The following is an 18,314-nucleotide window of genomic DNA, read 5'->3' on the forward strand; positions in this document are numbered from 1 at the left end:
CCAAAACAAAAATGATCTCTTCTTACACTTTATGAATGAACCTATGCTATTTTATACTGTTGGAGCCTATTTTTCAAATTTTGTTGTATTTCCCAGTATTTTGTATAGATCCTCCTACCTAGTGTCTGGTCTCAGTTCCTGACAAACAAACGATTACAAAGCTTAAGAAAACATCAGGTGTAGCCAAGCAGTAGATGGCGGAATTAATAGCAGTCCACTTGTTTTTTTTACCAAATTAAGTCCACGAACCGGACCCAAAACTTTGAAATCAACTAAATTTCATTTTTATCATTCATAGTAAATCAAAGAAAGGAGACTATTACAACTAATAATATAAATACAAAAATTGGGATATTAAAACTGAATTAAAGCACAACATGTGAATGCAAAATATCAAAAGGTGTATTTCAAGAAAGAAATTTGAAAATTAAGTTGGAACTTTCAGAGAATACTAAAGAGGAAGATCAACTGATCAAACGGCAACGTGTACGCACTAATACAAATACTACTGCCACCACGACCCTTCCAGCTACTACTACAGGGGTACCACAGGCTCAAGAAGTCAAAAATGGGGCCTGTAGTAATTTCTGTTCGTTTTAAGTTTTAATGTCGCTCCTTACTTTCAGTTAAAACAACTAGTTTTTTTTATTTAATTTCTGAACGTTTTTGAATTAATGCATGTTTGATTTTGGCTCTCCGCACATAAATTATTGAAATGAAATTAGTATATTAATTTTTTTTTTGGCTAAATGGCTTTCTCTTAGTTTTGATCAGACGATTTTGAGAAATAAGGGGTGGGGAAGGAGGCCTAGCTGCCCTCCAATTTTTCGGTTACTTAAAAAGGCTACTAGAACTTTTAATATTCAACGAACGTTTTTATTAGTAAAAAATATGCGTAACTTAAGAATTAACTTACGTAAAAAACTTTTATATTCTTATATTTTTATTATGTGTACGAGGGGGTTTGTACCCTCGTTAATACCTCGCTCTTTACACTAAATCGTAAGTTTTGTACCAATTCTTTAAGAATGACCCCTGAATCAAAAAGGCCGTAGAATAAATAGTTGAAATCACTAAAAATATTTTAGCATAAAGAGCGAGGTATTTATCTCCTCCTAAATACATCGTTCTTTATGCTAAAGTATTTTTAGAACCCCTCATATGCGTAATAATCTCTGTTCGTTTTAAATTTCAATGCTATTCCTTACTTTCATTTGAAAAAACGTTTTCATGTTTATTTTTTCATTGTTTTTTTATAGTAATGCTAGAAAATCCTGCACCCTTTTCATTGAATTTTTCTTCCCCCATGACATATTCCTCAAAGGAAAGATCCTCCCACAAAGCCCTCTCCCATCAACCCCACCCCCCAAACCAAAAAATCCCCATGAAAACGTCTGAACACTTCCCAATAACCATTACTATATGTAAACACTGGTCAAAGTTTGTAACTTGCAGCCCCTCCCTCAGGGATTGTGGGGGGGGGGGGGTAAGTCATTCCCAAAGACATAGTTATAATGGTTTTCGACTATGCTGAACAAAATGGCTATCTTAAAATTTTAATCTGTTGACTTTTGGAAAAAAAATGAGCATGGGGGGGGCCTATTTGCCCTCCAATTTTTTTGGTCACTTAAAAAGGGCACTAGAACTTTTCATTTCCGTTAGAATGAGCCCTCTCACGACATTCTAGGACCACTTGGTCGATAAGATGACCCCTGGGAAAAAAAAACAAAAAAAACAAACAAACAAATAAACACGCACCCGTGATTTGTCTTCGGGCAAAAAATACAAAATTCCACATTTTTTAGATAGGAGCTTGAAATTTTTGCTATAGAGTTCTCTGATATACCGAATGCGATAGTGTGATTTTCGTTAAGATTCTATGACTTTTAGGGGATGTTTCCCCCTTTTTTCCAAAATAGGGCAAATTTTCTCAGGCTCGTAACTTTTGATGACAAAGACTAAATTAATTGAAACTTATATATTTAGAATCAGCGTAAAAATTCGATTCTTTTGATGTATCTTTTAGCATCAAAATTCCGTTTTTTAGAGTTTCGTTTACTATTGAGCCGGGTCGCCCCTTACTACAGTTCCTTACCACGAACTGTTTGAAAAGAAAATAATTCGGTATTTCGGGGCTTCTGACATTATTACTCCTTTGCGGAATTAGGCTCAAAATTGAAAAAGGATTATATTTTATCTCTGGGCCCCTTCCACCTCTTAGTTCGTTTATTTTCCCGTTAGTTTTCACCTGTTTTCGCTTTATACTTGTGTTATCTCTTAGCAGTTCTTTCGTTAGTTGAATTATGGTTGTGGTATATATGTTTTATCGCTCGTATAGTTGTGTTATTTTCAAATTATACTCCATAATAGAGAGGCTCCGGACACCCAGCATTGTATATTAAGCTCTTAATTTGACGTTTTTTTCTAACGTGACCAGATTCGTCCTGCGCCCTTTTCATTGAATTTTTTTCCCCCATGGCATATTTCTCCAAGGAAAGATCCTCGCACAATTACCCCCCTCCCTCAACCCTACCCCCAAAACCAAACAAATCCCCCTGAAAACGTCTGTACACTTCCCAATAACCATTATTATATGTAAACACTGGTTGAAGTTTGTAACTTGCAACCCCTCCCCCAGGGACTGTGGGGGAGTAAGTCATCCCCAAAAACATAGTTATTATGATTTTCGACTATGCTAAACAAAATGGCTATCTCAAAATTTTGATCCGTTGACTTTGGGAAAAAATGAGCGTGGGAGGGGGCCTAGATGCCCTCCAATTTTTTTGGTCACTTAAAAAGGGCACTAGAACTTTTCATTTCCGTTAGAATGAGCCCTCTTGCGACATTCTAGGACCACTTGGTCGATACGATGACCCCTGGGAAAAAAAAACAAAAAAAAACGAAAAAAAACAAACAAATAAACACGCACCCGTGATTTGTCTTCTGGCAAAAAATACAAAATTCCCCATTTTTGTAGATAGGAGCTTGAAACTTCTACAGTAGGGTTCTCTGATACGCAAATTTTCTCACGCTCGTAACTTTTGATGGCTAAGACTAAACTTGATGAAACTTATATATTTAAAATCAGCATTAAAATGCGATTCTTTTGATGTAGCTATTGATATCAAAATTCAATTTTTTAGAGTTTTGGTTACTATAGAGCCGGATCGCTCCTTACTACAGTTCGTTACCACGAACTGTTTGATAGTCTATCACTAGCCACTTTTGACGCCCGGTGACTTGAGCAAGTGTTGGGGGGGGGGATCTTGGACTTCCCACTTCTGACAATATTCTCATCAGTGCTGCAACAAGTACTCCAAAATTTTTACTTAAGTATCAAGTACCTGCCAAAATTTTACTTAAGTAGTACTTCAAATACTACTTCAAGTAATTATTCTATGTTTTTTTTACACGGTATATATATATATATATATATATATATATATATATATATATATATATATATATATATATATATATATATATATTTCTGATATCAAGCCCATAATACCTTTTTGTTAAAGACTTTCTGAAGGCTTCTTAGCCCCTTCTCTTGCCTATAAAATGTCACCCGTCATTCTTCTCTTGGAAATCTTAATCAAGAACCAGAATTTCCATTTTATCGTTTTAACCGTTTCCCTCGTTTGGCTGGTACACACCCAACGAAGTCCAAAAAATAAACTGAACCGATTTTCAACACAACGACTTGAAAGGAAAAGACTATCAAAACAATTAAGTGAAGTCAAAAAATTCCTGATTGGATCAGAAATAACAAGACAGGATTAACACAGTGCCCGTAGAGTTGAACTTCTGGCGATTAGTGTTCAGTCAAATTTGGCGCGTTTGAAAAAACACAGGGTTATTCTGAAACGTGTGGGAATTGTGGAAAAAATACGGAAAAATAAAAAAACAAAGTTCAGATTGGCTTTAAAACAGATAAACAGATAAAAGAGCTCATATGGCATGAGCTCTAACAAAATTAAAAGAATAAACAGATTTATTTAAAAGGAAAGGCTTAATGTCAGTCGGAATTTAAAAGAAGAGCCCTGAGACACGAGGTCCTTCTAAATATCAACATTTATTAAGATCTAATCACCCACTCGTAAGTTAAAAATACCTCATTTTTTCTAATTGTTCCCCTCTCTTCAGCCCCCAGATGGTAGAATCGGGGAAAACAACTTTATCAAGTCAATTTGTGCAGGTCCCTGATACGCCGACAAATTGACGTCGTCCTAGCACGGCCAGAAGCACCGAACTCACCAAAGCAGTGGACCCCCCTAACTCCCCCAAAGAGAGCAGATCCAGTCCTGTTACGTCAATCACGTATCTACGACATTTGCTTATTCTACCCACCTGGTTTCATCCCAATCGCTCCACTCGAAGGGTTTTCCAAGATTTCCAGTTTCCTCCTCCGACTCTCCGCAATGTCAACAGATCTGGTTGGGATTTAAAAGAAGACCTCTGAGACATGAGTTCCTTCTAATTTCAAATTTCATTAAGATGCGGTCACCCGTTCTTAAGTAAAAATACCTCAGTTTTTCTCATTTTTCCGAATGAACACCCTCCCCCCCTCCAACTCCCCCAAAGAGAGTGAGTTCAGTCCGATTATGTCAATCACGTATCTAGGACTTGTGCTTATTCTTCCCACAAAGTTTCATCCCGATCTCTCCTCTCTAAGCGTTTTCCAAGATTTCGCGTATTCCCCTCCAACTCCCCGAATATCACCGGATACGTTCGGGATTCAAAATGAGAGCTCCGAGACACGAGGTCCTCCTTCTAAATATCAAATTTCATTAAGATCTGATCAACCATTCGTAAATTAAAAATACCTCAATTTTAATTTTTCCTTTCCCTCCAGCCCCCCAGATGGTAGAATCGGGAAAACGACTGTTATGAAGTCAATTTGTGCAGGTTCCTGACACGCCAACCAATTTTCATCATCCTAGGACCTCCAGAAGCACCGAAATCGCCAAAGAGCTGGACCTCCCCCCAGCTCCCCCAAAGAGAGCAGATCTATTCCAATTATGTCAATCACGCATATAGAACTTGTGTTTATTCTTCCCATCAAGTTTCATCCCGATCTCTTCACTCTAAGTGTTTTCCAAGATTTCCGGTTTCCAAGATTTCTGCCCCCCCCCCCTCCAGCCCCCTATGTCCCAGATACGATTCAAATTGAAAATGGAGCATCTGAGACATAATATCTTTCTATATATCAAGTTTCATTAAGATCTGATCATCCATTCGTAAGATAAAGATACCTCAATTTTCACGTTTCCAAGATTCCCGGTTTCGCCCTTCAACTCCCCCCAATTTTACTGGATCTGGCTGGTATTTAAAATGAAAGCTCAAAAGCACAAGATCCTTCTAAATATCAAATTTCATTAAGGTCTGATCGTCCGTTCGTAAGTTGAAAATACCTCATTTTTTCTAATTTTTCTGAATTACTCCCCCTTCCCCCAACTCCCCAAAAGAGAGCAAATCCGGTCCGATTATGTCAGTCACTTATCTTGGACTTGTCCTTATTCTTCCCACCAAGTTTCATCCTGATCATTCCGCTTTAAGCGTTTTCCAAGATTCTCGCCCCCCCCCCCAACTCCCCCCAATGACACTGGATCCGGTCGGAATTTAAAATAAGAGATCCAAGTTACGAGATCCTTCTAAATATGAAATTTCATTAAGATCCGATCACTCCTTCGCATGTTAAAAATACCTCGTTTTTTCTAATTTTTCAGAATTAACCCTCCCCCCAACTCCCCCAAAGAGATCAGATCCGTTCCGGTTACGTCAGTCACGTAGCTAGGACTTGTGTTTATTTTTCTCACCAAGTTTCATCCCGATCCCTCCACTCTAAGCGTTTTCCAAGATTTTAGGCCCCCCCCCCCCAACTCCCCCAATGTTACTAGATCCGGTCGGAATTTAAAATAAGAGCTCTGAGACACAATATCAATCTAAATATTAAATTTTATTAAAATCCGATCACCCATTCGTAAGTTAAAAATACTTCATTTTTTCTAATTTTTCCGAATTAACTGACCTCCCACTCCCCCCTCCAGATAACCGAATCGGGGAAATGATTATTTCTAATTTAATCTGATGCGGTGCCTGATACGCCTTCCAAATTTCATCGTCCTAGCTTATCTGGAAGTGCCTAATCTAGCAAAACCGGGACAGACAGACCGACAGACTGACCGGAAGACCGACAGAATTTGCGATCGCTATATGTCACTTGGTTTATACCAATTTCCTTAAAAAAGTCAATTTTAAAAGTAATGAGTCAAGTGAGTAAGTTGCAGACTTTTTTAATAAGATAAATCAAAGGTCAATAAAATGAGCAGCAAAAGTCCACACTTTCGGCAGCTAGCTGAAGGTCGCCGGCTGTCAGCGTGCTGAAAGAAAAGAACAGCATGAAAATGAAGTCTTGATTCATACTTCGACGACATTTTTCGCCCTCGACGACTTTACAGGGAAACTGCCTCAAGTTTTTAAGTTAAATTTTAGACGCGCTATGAAAATGTAAGGCATCAACATCCATTGGCTGGTTTTCAGTCAAGCAAGCCACATGCTGCGTAGTCAATTCAGATGGTCGGTAAAACTCCCTACAAACATATATTATAAAATCACGGGCCTGCAGGAAGCCCAGTGATTCAGACGCATCCAACACGGTTAGTCAAACTGCCAAAGTTTTCAGAAGTTGCAACTTATCTATTTCTAGCAGCAGGTTTCACACCATGAAGTGGCAAAAACCATGAGACTAAGTTGGAAATCTCCCGGGAAAAAAGGAATAAAAAAAAGTAATTTTTCTCTTGGATGGAATATTTGGTTGAAAGTTGGCTTCAGTATGGCTCATTTTGGAAAAGAGTTGTTTCCATGCTTTGGGCAAGCCATGGGTGGAATTAATTATATGCCCTACTAAATTGAAGGAAAACTCAACTTTCTTAAAACTTGAGACCCCCTCCCCTTCGCCCTATTTGAGATAGGGTTTGTAATATCAGAGCTCGATATGAGCCCTGATCCTAGGCATCTTTGGTCTAGCTTTCATTCGGATCCGTCGCTCCATTCGCAAGTTATACTGAATTCAACAAAAAGCTCGACTTTTTTCAGCACTTGAAACCCACTCCCCCTCGTTATATTTGAGCTCATGGTCTTAGGCATCTTGTGTTAAATTTTTATTGAGATCCATTACTTCATTCGCAAGTTAAACTGAGTTAAACGAAAAACTCAACTTTTTTTTGCACCTAAAGCCCTCTCCCCCTTGCCCTAATTAAGCTAGGGCCTCCGTCCCAGAGCTTGATGTGTATCATACTCTTAGGCATCTTTATTCAATTCTCATCGAAATTCATCTCTCCACTCGCAGGTTACAATGAATTAAATCAAAAACTCAAATTTTTTTACACTTAAAGCCCCCTCCCCATCGCCCTAATGAAGCTCAATTTTAATCCAAATAGTTCAATTTTAATCCAAATCCGACCGGATTTGGTCGGAAAACTTTTCTTTAGCAGGTAAAGCATCCTCCCTGTTTTTTTTTATTTGAGCTAGGGTCTTCGCTTCCAACTGGATGTGTCTCATGGTCCTTGGTACCTATGGTTCAATTTTCATCCAAATCCGGCCAGCGGTTCTCCCGCTATACTCGATTGCACAGACGGGCGGACGGAAAGACGGATCTCAGAAACCTATCTTGATGGATTTTTTCCACCATCCAAATAGGTGATGATGCCTGGATGATGGTATGTTATTCCTTCCTTTTTTTAGATCCAATGAGCCAACATGGTTACCTAAGACGTCGCCAAATCTATCCGTCTGTCTATCTGTCCGTCCGTCTGTGCAATCGGGTATAGCAGGAGAACCGCCGTCCGGATTTGGATGAAAATTGAACCATAAGTACCAAGGACCATGAGACACATCCAGTTGGAAGTGAAGACCCTAGCTCAAATAAAAAAAGAGGGAGGATGCTTTACCTGCTAAAGAAAAGTTTTTCGTTTAATTCAGAGTAACTTGCGACTGGAGTGATAGATCTGAATGAAAATTGAACCAAAGAGGCCTAAGACCATAATACGTATAAAGTTTTAGGATGAAGACCCTAGCTCAAATATAACAAGGGGGAGTGGGTTTTAATTTCTGAAAAAATTTAAGTTTTCTGTTTAATTTAGTATAACTTGCGAATGGAGCAACGGATCCGAATGAAAGATAGACCAAAGATGCCAAAGATCAGGGCTCATATCAAGTTCAGGTATCACAAAACCTATCTCAAATAGGGTGAGGGGGAGGGGGTTTCATGTTTTAAGAGAGTTGAGTTTTCCTTTTATTTAGTAAGGCCTATAACTTATGAATGGAGTGACAAATCTGAAGTCAGATTCGTCTGAATACCTGAATTTGCTGGAATGAATTTGACAAAATACCACTGCATTGGATCCAGCTAGAATTCCCTAGACTCGTTTATTGCAGACAACATTTTGATGAGTAAAGATTCATAGTTTCAGTAGTTTTACCAATAATGTGGTCCTGAAGATGATGAAATGGTAGAAATCTGGTTAAGTTGACAAGATGACAAAACTTAAACACTAATATCAGAAACATAAGCCCAAAAGGACTACAGTATGCAACATTTAGCACAAAACAAGGGATGTTAGCTCAACTGTGAAATAATTTCAACTTTTTTATTGTATAACTTTTAAACAAAATTAGACCGAGTGATAATCATGCTATGATTTTTTTTTGTCATAAACAAATACCTTATTTTACATCAAAAAATAGGACATGGAGTTATATCTGAGTTTACTCTAAATCCAAAGGCGATATTCTCTTGTAGATTGCCGAAGCACAGGCACAAAAAATTGTCGTGTCAAAGGTAAAGTATTTGAAAAACAAGTACATTATCAGTATCTTAAGTAATAAGTATTTCGTAATTTTACTTAAGTATCAAGTAATAAGTACACCCTAGAGTTTTTACTTAAGTATAAGTACAAGTAACAGAAAATGTTACTTAAGTAGTATTTCAAGTAAGTGACAGCACTGATTCCCATAGACATGTTTCAAAACATGTTTCAAAGCAGGTTATCAAACTGGAAAATCCGGATATTGTGGCAATAGTAGAAGTTAAACCAAAAAACTACAGATACTTACCTACCGTCACAGAGCTCAGTATCGAAGATTATTATCTGTATGAACAAAATCTGGAAGAGAATACAGGTAGAGGGATAGTCTGCTATTGTCGAAAAGGCATCAACGTGCATCCAATATCGAGGTCAACCGACACGATTGAGCCCAAAGAAAGTCTGTGGATCTGCATTAAGTCTAAAACGACCAGCGACACTGTTCTTGGGATCTGTTATCGTAGCCCCAACAACACTAACACATCCGACGAAGCTCTGTTCTCGCAAATAGCAGCATTCGCTAAGAACACCAACCAAAAGCTTGCTATTATAGGAGATTTCAATCTCCCTAAGATAGACTGGAATAGGCGATACACCACGGAATCTACCGCAAGCTTGACGAGTAAATTCCTGGACGTTATTAACGAACACTTTCTAGAGCAGCTAATATCTGAGCCAACAAGGATGCGGGGATCTGACACACCAAGTATCCTCGATTTGTTACTGGTAAGCGATGGAGACCTGGTATCAGATATTAAGCAGTTGTCACCAATCGGTAAATCGGATCACTCGGTAATTGTGTTTAGCTTGGAAACGGAGGTTTTGAGGACACGTGTGGCACCGAAACGTAACTACTACAAGGGAGATTACGTTGCTATGAGAAGAGAGCTTTCGGATGTCAACTGGATTGAAGAGTTCAGTGGGTTGGAGTCGTTAGACACCATTTACACAAGGTTCACTAAGATTGTAGCCTCAATGGAAGAACAATTTATTCCTATGCACAATAAATACACCCGTGTTGCATTACCTAAAGCCAATATTGAACTGATTAAAGCAAAACAAAAAGCATGGAGAGACTAAAAAAGTAATCGACAAAGTAACGACCGAGAGAAAACATTCAAGAGGCTCCGCAAAAGGGTTCGAAAATCAACAAGAAGAGAAGGAAAGCTTAGAGAACGTAAATTAGCTTTCTCCTTGAAAGAAAACCCAAAAAGTTTCTGGAAATACGTGAACAGCAAAAGGAAAAACAAAGGTGGAGTCTCATCTCTTTACGATCCCGTGAAACAAAAGCTGGTACACGACCCCACGGACAAGGCAAATTTTCTCAACAGCCAGTTCTCTTATGTTTTTACTCAGGAACCTGAGAACGAAGACCACTTTAGCCGCGAGGAACCAATTCAGGGTATAAGCAAATTGATAAGACCGATAGAGATCAAACATAGCGATGTTCTAAAAAAACTCAGAGAACTTAACCCAAGCAAGTCCACAGGCCCAGACAATCTACATCCAAAACTGCTCAAAGAACTTGCAACGGTAATAACAGAGCCACTAGTCTACATTTACAGAAAGTCTCTTGAACTCGGTGAGCTTCCGGCTATTTGGAAAAAAGCTATTGTCGTCCCAATATACAAAGGTGAGAAACGAGAAGACCCATCAAACTACAGACCGATAAGCCTCACTTGTATTACGTGTAAAGTACTTGAGTCTCTCATTGCAGACCACACCCTAGAACACTTAAAACGAGAAAAAATACTTACCGAAAAGCAGTTTGGTTTTCTTAAGGAACGATCTGCAGAGATCCAACTGCTTTGTGCCAAAGATGATTGGAAGAAAAACATCGACAAGGGGTTCCAGATTGATCTCATATACTTGGATCTCAAGAAAGCCTTTGACAAAGTTCCCCATAAGCGTCTTGTCAAGAAGCTCAGGAAATACGGTCTCTCCTCATCCGGGTCCTCATTCAGTCTTCTTCAATGGATTACGGACTTCTTAACTGGCAGAAAGCAAGTTGTGTGCGTAGAAGGTTGTCTCAGCAATACCGAAGAAGAAGTTCTTAGCGGAGTACCCCAGGGGTCAATTCTCGGCCCCCTTCTGTTGAATCTCTACATCAACGACCTAGTTGAGGGCATCAAATCTGACATCCTTCTCTACGCAGACGACACAAAGCTCTATCGCGTCATCTCGTCATGTAAAGACATTCACCACCTGCAGGCGGATCTCCAACGAATCGATGACTGGATGAAGAAGTGGATCATGGAAATCAATACCCAGAAAAGTCATATCCTCACTCTGGGTCCACAAACTTTTCGTCCTCATACTTTCTTGGTTCCGCTGCACTCACTCTTAGTAGAGAAGAAAGAGACCTAGGCATCTTAGTGGATTCTGAACTGAACTTCAGTAGGCACTATGAAGCTGTCGTCAAGAAGGCTTCCAAAGTTGCTGGTATTATCAGAAGAAACTTCTCGTGCGAGGACGACAAAATGCTTGCTACGCTCTATAAGTCCCTTGTCCGCCCAATTCTTGAGTATGGACATTGTTCTACAAGACCATACTACAACAAGGACATAGATGCTCTCGAAAATGTTCAGAGGAGGATAACTAAATTCTCTCCCAGGTTACGCTTCGTTGCCTACGAAGAGCGGCTTAGAAAGCTTGAAATCCCAACCCTCGCCTATAGATTCCACCGTGGTGATCTTATTGAAATGTACAAGCTCTGCAATGGAGCCTATGATAACGTACCAGCCCAGAGAATCGTGCAGTTCAATAAAAATCATCTCCGAGGACATCAGTACAAAGTGAGTATGGAACGTTTTTACAAGGACATGGGCCGATGGACTTTCGGCAACCGAGTTGTTCAGCATTGGAACAACTTACCAGAAAGAGTAATCTGCTCCACAAACCTAAGGACATTCAAGAAGGAAGTTGATGAATATTATTCAAGTGACATTTTCTCCTTATGCAAATTTAGAAGAAATGTAAATTAAGATTTTTGTTTTGTAGAGGCTTAACGGCCTGCCATCAAATTTGCGAATATATTTATATTTATTTATTATTTATATCGAATGAAAACACAAAATAAAGTGTCCACTAACCTTTTGTATACTGATGAGTGATGGTTATTAGGGTGAGTTGACATCAAGACACCCACACTTACGTCTCACCACTTTTGTCATCAAATCTCTTATAGTGTAATTGTTTCTAGTAGTGCTAGGTGTGCTAGTATTTTCCAAGACTGATTTAAAATCATTTTTATCTTATGATGTTTGATCGTGCGATGTTCTATTAAACTTTTTACAATTCATTTATTGACAAAAAAAACTCTCTGGAAAGTTTGAAGGGTTTAAAAAGTTGTATAGATGATTGTCAAATGATAGATGTCTTTTACGGTTTGTAATCAAAACCCATATCAAATCAGCAAGAGCTACCGTAAATTATACCAGGATTCCTTTTACTGTCAATTTATACATGTTCACTTTTAGCAAGATAGGTCATGAATCATTTGCAATGCTCACGGTACGATTGAAGCAATAGGTCCCCAAAACTTGACAAAACTTTGACAATGATAGGCTCATACAAGAGCCAAAATTCACTTTATCAACGGAATGTCATCTTTAAATGACATTAAAAGCGTCAATTTTAAGCAAGTTACAATTCTTGTAGAAAAACTAAAGCTTCATCTAACTAAGCAAACCCATCTGACTCAGGTGGTAAGCAGAACAAGGTGGTAAGGTGGTAAGGTGATATAGAATAAGCAAAGTTAGACGTGTCAGCTGAATAGACAACTTATTGGAAAGCGATTTCAATGAACATTAAGACCCTTAGAGGGATTAGAGAAAGACGAAGTAGGTGAAGAAAAAAGTAGATTAGGCAAACTCAGCTAGAAAAAAAAAAGATTCCCCTTAATTTGAAATTAAATCTTAAAATACAACTTTTCATTGAAGAGTAATTCTTTAGGTTACGGTTATTTCACCAGTAAAATTTATTTTCAACATGGGGGATATGAGACCAAATGTCGTACTTTGTTTGGATTTAAATAGAGGAATATTTTTTTTTTATTTTTTTTTATAGAAGACGATTAATTTGTCAAATGAAACCGACCATGTGATCAAAGGAAGAAAAATGACTAATCTGAAACCTATGAAAAAAACAATATCCAATACATCACTCGCCAAGTAACGGTTCGATGGGTGGTAATTTTTCCTTACACAACTTTGAGAAGGAATTAAAGTACTTTTACACGTAAAAAAAATCATACATTTCATCATCTGGAAAGTGGTGTTTAAGAAGGGGGAAATTGTTAAAATTGTCACTTTTCTGTATTTGAATCAATTTACTAAAAAAATCTAAAGCGGATTTTATTAAAGCACACATTACCAATATCAATTGTTATCCATGTAAAATCTAAGACCAGCAGCTTTTTTGATGATTTACGTATGATATTATGCGAAAACATCATCTCTTTGCAAGTGTGCCAACGCTGGTTTAAAGAATTTCAAGTCATAGGTGAAATTGTGTATATAAAACAATAAAAGTATCACTGTTCAACTTTTGAAATACATGATTTATGGGCCAACCAGCAGAAGCTGCTCCCGTTGAATTTAAGTTAATAGGATGATAATGGTCACCTGCCCCCTTTCATTCATTTAGAAATTTGCCCTGTGAAAGTCAACACATTAACTATTTTCAAATGGCCGCCTCATTCTCTAAAAAATGGACATTGTATAGCATATATTGCGCAGCAATGAAATTGACTAATTCTCTGTTTTAATAAGTGTTTTCAAGGCTGTGGACATGAATTCTTCCCCCAAAAAACCTCTAAAGAGTCTATCGGTTGTAACGCATTAGTCACATCTCTTTAAGCGTGGGCAAGAGGTTGCAATAGCTTCTACCGGTTGTAACACATTAGTCACATCTCTTTAAGCGTGGGCAAGAGGTTTGGAGTTGACAGAACGCAAACATCAGTGAGTTTCGCTTCGCAACTGAGAGAGCCCTTGTCGCTCTGTCAGAGCATAATTTGTAAATTACTAAATGTTGAGATCGATCTATCATCGTTAGCTGTCTCGACAGATAGATAAGCATGAAGTCTGCATTGATTCAAATGATGTTTTAATTTTAATTCCGTATGAAATCTAGAAATGCATATTGGACAACAGAAGAATGCACTCCTTTAATCTTCCCCTCCCTTAAAACCCAAATTATATCTGTAGTCGGGAAAATACCCAATTGATTCTTGTTCAATGGCTGGCTCGTAAAGAACCCACACCTAGAGTTTAACAGATTTAATGGGCATGGCCCTCATCGAATATATAAGTCATTTATCCCATCCCCCTATTCAAATTCCGTTTCATATCACAACAGGGTAACACCAATCAATCGTGGAAGTGCATGGAACCTAAGATGTCAAACACAGAGGGGGTCTTTCGGCGATTCACTTCACTTCACTTCAGGGTAACACCAATATTCAAATGCTCATTGCCCGCTCAAAAATATTTATTCCTTTCAGTGATGCCGTATGCTTACCGTTTAAACGTTTAAGAATCACTTTAGGGACCCCAACGCTGCCCCCCCCCCCTTAACAGCCAAATCATCGATGGGAGTCTTACTAGCATCACTTTTGAAATGTATGTGTACCGCAGCGAAAAAAGTGTATTTGAAGCACTGAAGGTCTGAATCTAAACGAAAGCTTTGTCATTCCTGTCATTCCGCGCTAAATTCTCGTCACACCGGTCATTCAACGCAAATTAACTGTCCAGTGTCAATTCTAAATTCTTGGTCAACCTTGTTACCTCTTATTATACTATTTACCTCTTAATACGGGCAATCTAACGTTCCTATGTCAATTTTAAGTTCTTGGTCAACCTGCCCGAGACTCTAGGCAGGCGTGCCTTTCGAAAAGTTAACCAACAAATATTGGTTCAATAAGAGAGTAGCACTTACTCCCGCCGTTTACCCGTGCCATTTAACCAAACACCTGGCAAACTAAAGGTTCTATGACTATCTACCTTAGTTCTGCCCTAGAAATGACACTTGGACAGGATTATAGATAGACTTATCTATTAACCAATGAACTGAAAATTTTTCTTTATACAATCCTGATAAGCCGATTTATGCCAGATTTGCCTCTCACTCAATCGGACTATCTATCTTGCGTTTTTCTACAATTAGAAAGGACTTGATGCCCACAGCTACTTGATTTTAATTCAGTCCTTACAGCCCTTCAAATCTCAATTATGTTATAGAAATTGTTCCCCCGCGTGCCTCCAAAGATAAATTACTTTTTAAATTTTCCCAAATTTATATCTAAATTTTCAAAAAATAAAACCACTGCCCTACTTTTCGTCTCGCAACAATTATCAAGTATCGTTACAAAATTACCAATGAGCGCCAAAAATCCATCCTAAAAATCCTTTTAAGTCTGGGTGAAGTGTTTGATGTATAGTTGACATGTGAACTGAAAACACACCGCCTGACTTTTTATTAAAACAGAAAACCTTGAGCCCATCCTTCCCACCCCACTGGAGAATTTGTTGTTCAAGAATGGCTCGAATCTTGCTAACATATGAGTGCAGTTTGTTAATGGGGTCGGTCCTAATAATACCCTCCGTAAGATTATTGAAGATTCAATATATAATATCATCCAATATATAATCAATATCATTCAATATATAATCGAAGTCGTCTTTACTCTGTTCGAAAAATTTGTATACCTCTTCAGAAAGGATTCGATATCCTCTCAGGTGACGTTTCACCCGTTCACCCGTTGTGACGTTTGACGTTCAGCCAAATCTTAGAAAAAAAATGAAAACAATTTATTTGCTTTTGAAATGGCTTCATTTTCAACCTAAAAAATAATACATGATTACTCCATATCACATAATCTGAAAAAATTAAAGTCGTTTCTTGATTCCAGTAATATAAAAGGACAACCTATTTTTTCACAATGTTTGGGTAAACAGCAGGAGTAGCTATGACTCTCTCTTAAATCAAATACTTGTGTAATTTGCTTTGGATGGGGGGAGCTTGCATCCTAGAGTCTGAGGTCATGGCGGGCCCCACTAGTCTTGGGATTGACTCACGATCGTTAAGTCACCTAGTCTCAGAAAGCAAACAGGTTGCATAAGTATAATAGACCAACCCTCCTAGAGTTTAGGCAAGCGAGACAAATTAAGAGCTCAGACAATTAAACTAACAAAAAACTTAATTAAAAACGGGTAACCATTAAATAAATGGCAGTAAAACAAGCAACCTAAGCATAATATGGGGTAGGGGGCTACAGCTTTGAATGCAATATAATGAATAACTTACAATGGGTATATCACCAACTACCTTCATTAAGGCTACCATTTCGCTATCCGTGAATAAATTTTCATGGGAGTTGTACTCTTCAACACGACAGCTAATTGACTCTTCACTATTTCCTCTGACCTTGACTACCTTTTCCTGCAATATAGAGAAAAAGAATAATAAAAACAATAATAAAAACTATTAATAGAAAAATTTAAGCTAATAAAATTCTCTATACGGAATAAGTGGTGAGATACCCACCCCCTTTCCCGTTTTTAATTTCAATCTTTAATTTCAATAAAATGGATTTTATAAATTATTTGCATCGAACAAATAGCATTAATATTTCCGCTGTATTTTTAATAAATTCAAGTCCCCATGTTAAAGTCATCGATAATATAATTAAACTATCCACAGGAAGGACTTAAATCTCTTTTTGTCGTAAAATGATAATAAGGGTATTGCATTTTCACAAGTGGGTTCTTACGCACACAATAGATTATTCGAGCACACAGATTGTTTTTGAAATCGTACTAAAAAGCAGAAATTACTTGCGAGTGTTTACATCTAATTGAAAAAATAATACACACATAATTGAACGCATAAAATCCCGTGATAGATTCACGGGATTAGACTAAAATCACGTGATTCACGTGATAGACTCACGGGAACACGTGATAGATTCAGTTTTATAAAATTAATGCATACTAGAAAGATATAAAGTGTTTATAAAAGGGGAATATGGACCCCTAAGAATAAAACTATCCGAGAATGATGTTTGGAAGGTAGGGGGTATGACTCATTGAGGAAAAGCACTTTTTTTAATAGTTATGAATAATTGAAAGGACATTATCGATTCGTGGATGTGGAGGGGGTCCGGTACTTCCACTCATGACTACTATAGATTTTTTAATGTAAGCATAAAATTGAATTCTTAGCTTAATGTATCTGCGAATGATATCCTTTGTAAAATAAAGTGTTATAACAAATACAACTCATTTTATAACAAATACTATATATTTTTCATACCTTTCGGTTCACTTTTATGCTTTTTAAGACCAGGTGATGAGAGCCACAGGCTACCAGCAAAAACGAACTCATCAGAAAAAAATCAATTAGATTGTTGGCAATTGGAAACCGGTTTGAAGAGATGGAACCAAAAAGAATTAAAAAAATTTATTTCATTAGCGAGACCTGAAATATTCAAGATATATGCAGTAGAACCAGTCGAGTTATATAAAGTGATATTCAAACTAAAAAAAATCATTAATGACCGCTGGCTAGTGGAAAACAGTTTGAACAGATGGAACCAAAGGGATTTCAAAAAATTCCATAGTACAATCCCTACCCAGAACATAGTATTTGTTACAACTTTGAGGGGGGGGGGGGGTAAAGTATTTTAGCCAACAATACACCTTCTATCAGGTCCGTAGTTTTGTTACGATTGTGAAGGGGTAATAAAGCATTTTGGCCAATAGTACACCCTCTATCTTGTCCTTAGTGTATGTACGACTTTGAGGGCGTACTAAGAACATTTTTGCCAAGCGTACACCCCATACGGGATCGCTAGGACATTAAAGGTAAAACATCTTGAAAAACCTCTTGAGAAAAAAAAAATCGTGTTACGGGGTTAAAAATCCCAATTGGCTCTGCTACACCCCCTGTTTGGTGTCAATGAAGGCGATATTACTCGCAATAGCGCTGCCAAAGTAAAAAGAAACGTGGATAAAATGTATTGTTTATTTATTTTATTAAGCTAAAAAAACTTTTTTCTATAAAACTACTTTTTTAAAGAAAAGTAAACATTGAACCAAACATCAGTAGAAATAAAGTCAAATAACCTTCAAAGCATAAAACTACTACAAATCACCATCAATAAATGAATAAACCTAAAACGACCAAAAACTACAATAAAAAACCTAGTCGAACTAAACAAAAAACTATTAAGATGAGTAGGGCTGACAACTCCAATGGCTTCTCAGAACATAATTTACACTCGACTGAAAACAAATATATTTGAAATGTTTTCACTTTTTTAGCTTTAATAAATAACGCCCCGCTCTTTACACTAAAGTTTGACTCTTTCTCACAACTCTACTTTTTAAACCAATAAAAAACTTTAGGGCAAAGAGCGGGGTGTTGATGAGAGGACAGCCCCTT

The 18,314-nt window shown here is 37.6% G+C and overlaps 1 protein-coding gene across 3 annotated transcripts in view; it reads right to left on the reverse strand.

The window, feature by feature from the left end:
• Positions 1-6,283: 6,283 nt before the first annotated feature.
• Positions 6,284-18,314, reverse strand: part of LOC136031048 (importin subunit alpha-4-like) — a 149,275-nt gene continuing 137,244 nt past the window's right edge. For all 3 annotated transcript variants that reach the window (XM_065710256.1, XM_065710258.1, XM_065710257.1), the window contains 2 exons: positions 16,176-16,310; positions 6,284-6,386 (listed from right to left, as the gene is read on the reverse strand). In XM_065710256.1, coding sequence (XP_065566328.1) covers positions 6,300-6,386; positions 16,176-16,310 — 222 coding nt within the window. In that variant the 3' untranslated portion in view covers positions 6,284-6,299. The remainder of the gene's footprint in view (positions 6,387-16,175; positions 16,311-18,314) is intronic.

The sequence above is a fragment of the Artemia franciscana genome, chromosome 9 (genome assembly GCF_032884065.1).
Source record: "Artemia franciscana chromosome 9, ASM3288406v1, whole genome shotgun sequence".
NCBI classification, from domain to species: Eukaryota; Metazoa; Arthropoda; class Branchiopoda; order Anostraca; family Artemiidae; genus Artemia; species Artemia franciscana.